This window comes from Triticum dicoccoides, chromosome 1B, assembly GCF_002162155.2.
Source record: "Triticum dicoccoides isolate Atlit2015 ecotype Zavitan chromosome 1B, WEW_v2.0, whole genome shotgun sequence".
Taxonomy (NCBI): domain Eukaryota; kingdom Viridiplantae; phylum Streptophyta; class Magnoliopsida; order Poales; family Poaceae; genus Triticum; species Triticum dicoccoides.
This window is the reverse complement of record NC_041381.1, coordinates 102003298-102011025: the sequence shown is the minus strand read 5'-3', so window position 1 is coordinate 102011025 and position 7728 is coordinate 102003298. Positions and strand designations below refer to the sequence as shown.

Below are 7728 nucleotides of genomic sequence, written 5' to 3'. Positions count from 1 at the left end.
TACACTAGTATCATATGCATAATACTAGTATATGATACACCCCATTACAAGCAGCCTAAGTATATACATAGGAGCGCCTTAAATAGCATTAAATAATGAATATTTTCATATATTTTTTATATGTCGCATGATACAGTTGGTGATTTTGTACAGTATGAGATTACTAGAAAGGTGAAGCATGCAAAAAAAAATATCAGCAGTTATTTGGCAAGTGTGGCTATAATGGGGCTGCCATTAATGAGTATAGACTGTCAACAGCTTGCTTTTTTTGTCGCCTCTGCCTATCCTCTACTCATACTTTGGGGGAATTAATTTCTCAATCAACATCCGCTTGAACCTTCTGGATTTACTTAAATGATAAGAAAGCCCACATACCTTATTCTTCCTGACTTCTTCTTCCCCGTATGTCTTTGTTGATTCAAAACTAGCAACTCTTCTATACACTCCTGTATGCCTTCGACACCTTCCATGGCACCAGATCCACTGAATAATGCTTCAAATTCTTCCTATATGCTACTTCGAGTGTTGTTCTTTCGTTTGGTCCTTGGTCTTCAAGTTGAGTCTTCCATTTCCATGGAGATAATTGCCTTTTGGTTGTGGCTCCAACAAGGGAATGGCCAAGTTGGTTACCTTCAGCACATATACTCTCTTGGTGACAACCATTTTCGCGCAATTGTTTCTTCTGCAAAACGTTTTCTGGAAGTTCTCCATTTTGCATTCGGTGGTTCAGAGGCCAGATCTATAGCAAGAAGTGACTTTCAGAACCAAGCTATTGAAGGAATTTCTCTCTACCTCAATACTATCTGTTATGAGGCCTTAGAAGATCTTCGAGAAAGGATAGAGATGAATTTTGTCCGTAATAAGATGACATACCTGCGCCAAGAAGCCTATGGACAGTCCAGGACTGATCAGGTTCCTACTGCAAGCTCGGTAAAACTGGGGTTAATATTTAGTTATCCAAGATCTGATCTGTTAGTAGTAGAAGATTTTACCCTATTGTGATTTGCTTTATCATCTATGCAGATGACAGATCTATACCAAGAGGCCTATGGAGAATCATCGCATGAACAGATTCCTAATATCTCAGTAAGACTAGTGTTCACATATAGTTATTCAAGATCAGATCAGTTACTAGTACAAGGTTTTACCCTTTTGTGGTTTGCTTTATCATCAATGCAGATGACAGATCTTACCAAGAGGCCTATGGAGAATCATCGCATGAACATATTCCTAATAGCTCGGTGAGATTAATGAAAGATCTGTTAATAGTTTGTGAAGTATTTTCTCCTCCTTCTGATTCACCATATCATCTATATGCAGAAACACCTTCTTACCAAGATCAAGGCTTTGTATGCTAACAATCCGAAGCATCATGGAGAAGGCACAAGTTCTAGAAATATCCGTGTTCAAACAAGTCAAATGCGTCATGGAGAAGGCTCAAATTCAAGAAATATCCATCCTCAAACAAGTCGTATGCTCCACCATGATACAGAGGACGAAGTATATGATTATCAGCCAACCTCCCATTTGGTCACATTGTTGGATAAGTTGAGCTTAAGAGAGAACCCTCATGACGCAGTAAGTCATCGTCCCTGATCATTCTTTGCATGTTCATTCGTTTATGTTCCAATAAGACTTGATAGCTTTCATCCAAATATATAGTGCAGTGCATAGCTTGAAGAGAAAATAAAAATATATTTATCTGCAGATCACGCAAGACCTATCTGATGTTCCACCTGATGAGAGAACTTTGTTTGTGACATTTTCTAATGGCTATCCACTGAACAAGGATGAACTACACGAATTTTTTATGAGGTATGCCTATCATTTCAGGTTTTATTACATATGTAAATTCACCATTATTTGTTAGGGGAGTGGTATGGTTATTGATTGCGGGTAATAAAAAATGTAATATAGGAGTCAGCGGGAAATTAGTGAACCAAATTTCTAATGTATGCACTCATTCATACATTCACCTCGAGAATTTGATGTGATGCATACAAATATTTTTAGACAGTAGGCTCGTTGAGCCCGACTTTAAATTGCTAATTTTCCAAACAGCTATAGTAGAGATACAAAGTGCGAGGAAACAATTTATAGGGCAGCGAACAAGAGCAAGCTAACAAATGTAAAACAGAAAAGGCGGAGCTTGGAGTCGTCGACGCACTCACCAAAGTGAAGATGGAGGAACTTGTGGAAAGTTGAATTGCAGGTCAAGCTCTGCGGTACCTGCTATCATGACCGTCTATTTGACATCATGATCGTTGCAGCTGGGAGCACCGCGAGCCCACGTCTGACCGCTCTTGCGTCATTACCAGGCGTTGACCAGGCCCCTCTTTGGCATCATCTTCTGTCACTATTCTCACGTGATGAGCTGCCCCCACACAACACAAGCAGATTCTCCATGCAGGATTCCTGCTTCATGGCGTGTGTGCAATAGAGAAAGAGGCTGTGAGAGAGCAGACATGGGGAGGAGAGAGAGAAAGAGAAGAAGAACAAGAAAATGAGAGAGAGAGAGAGATAGAGAGAGAGAGAGAGATGAGATGAAATGGGACTAGGATGTGTGTGTTAGGGAGAACAAAGGTGAAATGGGACTAGGTTGTGCGTGTGAGAAAGAACATAGGTGAAATGGAAGGGAGAGAATGCGCCATCCCCTCTCAGCATGTGAGCAGTAGAGAGAGTGGTTGTGAAAGAGCAGAAATGGGGGGGAGAGAGAGAAGAAGAAGATGAAGAATATGTGAGAGATAGAGGAGAGAGGTCGAGTGTGGAGTTACTGGGTGTGAGGATGGCTCCCTATCTTGGCCTCTCTCTTTCCCTTCTACGATTACCTCGTCGCCCCCTCCCCTTCTCTTGTTTGCCCTGCCTCCCCGCTTTGGGATCTCCATGTGGCTCATCCTGCTCCCCTTCTTTCCCGGTTCCTTCCACCCTCCCCGCCCCTCCCTCACTCTCTGTTCTCCAGTGCAGTCTCCCACCAATCACTTCTGGGCACTGGATGTGGATGTCGACGATGTTTTGAATGCTGGTAGCTCCCCCTCGCCTTCTCCCATGGTGACAGTGCGACGGCGCTGCGTGACCTGGGGGGCGCTGGTGGCTGACTCCGCAAGTTTGCACCTGGTGTCCGCTCAGTGCTCGTAGCTCTTCGTCTCGGGGGGAGAGGGGTCGAGGTTGGGTGGTTGTGACGCCCAGATCTTGCCGCGCTCGTAGGTTACTTCATCCTACTCCTTCCCCTGGTTTTCTTGGCTCTGACCCGGTTTCACTGTGTCCTCCGCCTCGTTGGATCCAGGGCCGGGCCGGCAAAATCATGGGCCCTGTGCGAAATTAAAAAATGGGGCCCTATTGAAAAAAGAACTAACAAGCAATTATAATGTACATATATATCATAGAAAAAAATTATAACGTACTCCTGCCGTAAACTCATACAAGAGCGTTCACTACTTTAATGATTTAAACGCTCTTACATTAATTTACCAAGGAATATATAATATATCTTACATAACAATTGGACATATAAAAAAGTCATACCTATCCAACTCCTTGTTGCTATTTATTTGAGCATCCTCGTTTTTTAGTATTCTTTGAGCACTTGGAGGCTAGCGATCAATCCAAATTGAGAGAGAGGAGGCGAGGAAGGCAAGTAGGCAGCGGCCAGTCGCCCTGTGATCTGATTGATCTAATCACCAGGGACAGGGCGACCAGGCACCAGGGATGGGGCGACGAGACGCCCCACAATCGAGAGTTTTCACTTTTCACGATTCAGATCTAGCGATCCCCGATCACTGTAGCGATCGAGTTATTTTTTACGGAAACCCGTAGCGATCGAGTAGGAGGAGTCGGGGAGATCACGCTCGTCGCTCGATGCCTAGTCGCCTCGACTCCAGGTCTCTAGCCCACTCCAGCGGCCCAGTACCGTTTTTTGTTTTTAATACTAGGCCTATTTGGAAAAATTCGGCCCCCTAGATTTTTGGGCCCTGTGCGGGCCGCACATTTTCTACCACTCTGGGCCCGGCCCTTGTTGGATCCTAGTGTGGATATCATCTCGTTGGCAATGTCGATGCCGGATAGCTGGCCAGCGGCGCCTTTGGCTCCTGTCTCTAGTTCTTCTACTTATGGGACAGAACACTAATCCGGTCGTCAGCTTGTGGGATGGTGGGCTCATCTATGACCTTGGTGGGCTCTGTGCAGGGTGGTGGCCCTGTCCAAGGGTTGGATACCGCTTCGGTTATTCTTTCCCCTCTCCCTTTTGGGCTTCGGCTCATTTCACCCGTGAGTGGCCCAGAGCAGCCAGTTGGCCCATGCCGTGGGTATATGTGGCCCCGTCGAGGTTGTGTCGACCTAATCCTAGGGTTTTTTTGTTTCCTGCACTAAGATTTGCAAGATCAGATCTGGTAACCTCCTTCCTCGTTCCATCCAAATCCTTCCACCCCCATCTTTGACACGCTCCTTTGCCGAGGTGCTGAAGATAGGCTTGTTGGGCGACTGCAACACCAATGGCAAGAGGCAGCTTCATGGATCTGGTGAGGCCACTTCTGGACTCCGTGGCGCCTGAGGCTGAGTTGAGGGCTAAGTTGCAGCATGGGCAGGAGGCTCGCGAGCGTGCAACCAAGGAACGGGAGGCATGGGGCACACCACCGGTTTGGTTTCGGGAAGAAGAGTGGTGTAAGGAGCAGCACACACATCAGGAGGAAAGGATGGCGGCAACTCGCTCCTCTGCTTCCCCCATCCCATCTCAGTGGGTAGGCTCAGATTCCTCTGCCCTAGATACCTGGGAGGCGACAGCGTCGGGCGTCGTGCCCCCTCCCCCATGCTTATGCTCCTCGGCCGACTGCAGCTGTTGCTCTACTCGCTCCTCCTTCCTGTGTTTATGGGTTCCAAGGGCAGTTCTGTCCCAATTCCCGTCCTAGTGGCTTCCAAAATGCCCTCCCAACAATCGACCAAACAAGTTTAGGAAATTTTGGTCGAATGACAATTCTGATGGCTCTGGTGATGGAATCCTCACCCACCCCTACCAATCTCTGGATCTGCTCCACCGGTGGGTGGCTCTGGTAATAGCTCGAGTCATCCTTCTCTCACATGTTTTGCATGGCATAGGCTGGGTCACTCTGAATCCCGCTGTATGTTTCCTCCTTTTATGCTTGATTTGCTGTGTTGAAAGCCACCTCACAGTGGGTTGTACTAATCGCTCCAAACCTCCTTCAATTAAGCAGTATAGTCTAGGCCTGCCAGGTGGTGCGTATTTGGTTCAGATGGTGGTTTGGACATGGTTCCGGTTGCACCTCAGCCATCCGACGTTGCTATCATCTCGGTCCAATCTGCTATGTGACACTGCAGACAATTGCAGATGAGCTAAGGGAATGGGGTCCGGATGGTTGGGACTGGTAGTTCCAGTAGATTTCACAATCAGAATTTGGGATTGCTTTCCCAGTCCCAGGAAAGTTTAAAGATGTTATCTAAGAGCACTAGTTTTATGCTTCTAGTGAACCAGCTTGTAATTTCTGTCAAAAAGGTTGGGGACGATGATCGATGCTTTGGCAACTTGGTGGATACCTGTGTTTTGTTAAATGATGTTCCTTCGATCATGCGTAACAAGGCGTGTTTGATGGTGTTTGGTGACCTCATTAGAAAACCTATTTACGTGGATGAAGATTCTTTGGCTAGTCTGGCCCAGTTCATACAAGGAATTGATGTAGTGCGCCAGATCGGGTCCAAAGTGGTTTCACTGAGGTATACCCCAAAAGTAAAGCCTTTCAGATCAATGTTCGAGCTGAGGGCCAGGTTTCTGCTCACGCTCCCCCTCATCTTCTAAAGCGTGTACGAAAGACTTAGCACCCATGGTTCTTAAGGTGAACAATAGGGTTGTGTCGTGTTGTGGTAGATATAATACAGTTGCTGGGGAAGTTCTCATCAAAAAATCTTCTCTTTCCTCCCTATTTATGTTGTTTATGGGTTTTTATAGGCTACCTGAGGGTACCCACACTGGTCTTGATAAGCATCATAGCAGATTCTACTAGAATTCGGGTGACAAAAAAAGAAGGATCAGTTAGTCAAGTGGAAAATCATTTGCCAGCCTAAAAGCCATGGTGGCCTGGGCATTATTAACACATTGATTATGATTGTTGCTTAATTGTCAAATGGTGGTGGTGCATTCTTTTTGCTTCCGCTAGGAATTTTTGGTTTGTTATTCTTAAAGCACAATATTTCCCTCCACTAGTGATCTGCTGGCTTTGCCTAATAATGGATCCCAATTTTGGCAGCTTTGACTAAGGTTAAAGATGTTTTCCGATCTCATGTGAAGTTTATTGTTGAAGATGGGAAATCCAGCCGCTTTTGGCTTGATTGGTGGCATGGGCCACCCCTCTTTTCTCTTCTTTCCTGGTCATTTTCTCTTTTTGTGGTAATGTTGATATTACTATCTTTGATCTTACTAATTCTTGTTGGAATTTAGCATTTCACTGCTCCCTATATCTTGTAGAGTTGGAGCAATGGCATCAACTTGATGCCACTTTCCTCACACTCTCGGAGATTCTGGACTCAGTGGTCTAGCCTCATCCCCCGTTAGAAATTTTTCGGCCGATTAGCTTTACCATAGCCTTATTGTTAGGTCCTGTTCTTCTAAGTTCATGGGTGTCCGGAGGCTCGTGTTCCACTGAAAACTAAGACCTTTCTTTGGCAAGCCATCCATGGGAAGCTTCGTGATGTTGATCAAACTAGGAATCATAATGCTCAAGCTGATTCTACTTGCTATTTCTGCTCTAGGCCAGAAGATTCTGACCATATTATGTTTTCATGTGACTTTGTCATTCTCTTATGAAGTTGTACTCGGTCGTGGTTGAGGGTTAGCTGGGCTCCGACCGATTTTTGCTCAATTACTGCCGCTTTTTAGTGCATTATCTGCTCCATTGAGACGCATATTCTAGTTTGGGTTTGCTGCTGCAGTTGGTCTCTTTGGACTACTCGAAATAAGTTTACCATCGAGCATGTGTTCCTGTCGAAACCAGCTAATGTTATTTCAAATCCATCACACTAATGCAGTAGTGGAGGCCTTTGGTTAAGAGGTATGACATCGACGCCACGGACCTACTCAGCACTCGCTTCAGGGCTATGTCGAACTCTCTATCACCAAGGGTGCAGGCTCTAGCTTAGTGGACATCGGGTCATTTACTAGTTTTCTTTTGGTACCTGGTTGTTGGCCTGTTTATCATTTCTGAACTGTTCCTGTGGGATTTGTTGGTTGTTGGTTGTTTAGCAACTTGTGAGACTTTTTTAATGGTTGTAATCGGTGTTGTGAATCTCCTTTGGCTTTATCTATAAACTCGGGAAATTGCCTTTTCTATAAAAAAGAGATAGATGAGAAATGGGAGGAGGCTCTGAGAGAGAACAGAGGAGAGATAGAGGATAAGACTAGAGAGAGAAAAGGGAAGGAATAAGAGACATCGTGAAGTTTCTCGAGAGGGGGGGGGAGTGTGTGTGTAGGGAGACAACAGGTGCGACAGAGGTACTGCTGCTAATCAGAATGGGTCGCAGGCCATGGTTGAGATCTCGAGGGAAGGGAATCTGGTACGAACGACATAGATAGAAGGTACTATGGAGCTCAACCTGGAAAAAATCACTCTCAAGTACTTGGTGTGTGTGCGTGTGTGTGAGCGTGCGTGCGTGTGTGTGTGTGTGTGTAGGAAAGCAATGTAGGTCCTCCTCTATTTCAAAGAAGGCTAAATCACATTGCATACTCAT

General features: G+C 45.5%; 1 protein-coding gene across 1 annotated transcript; it reads left to right on the top strand.

Annotated features, from left to right (window-relative positions):
- Window positions 1–405: 405 nt before the first annotated feature.
- Window positions 406–7286, top strand: LOC119302078. The gene is made up of 6 exons (XM_037579097.1): window positions 406–930; window positions 1024–1086; window positions 1180–1241; window positions 1321–1578; window positions 1709–1815; window positions 7030–7286. The coding sequence occupies exons 1-4, from the start codon at window positions 451–453 to the stop codon at window positions 1550–1552; spliced, it is 837 nt and encodes a 278-aa protein (XP_037434994.1). The 5' UTR covers window positions 406–450; the 3' UTR covers window positions 1553–1578; window positions 1709–1815; window positions 7030–7286.
- Window positions 7287–7728: the final 442 nt, after the last annotated feature.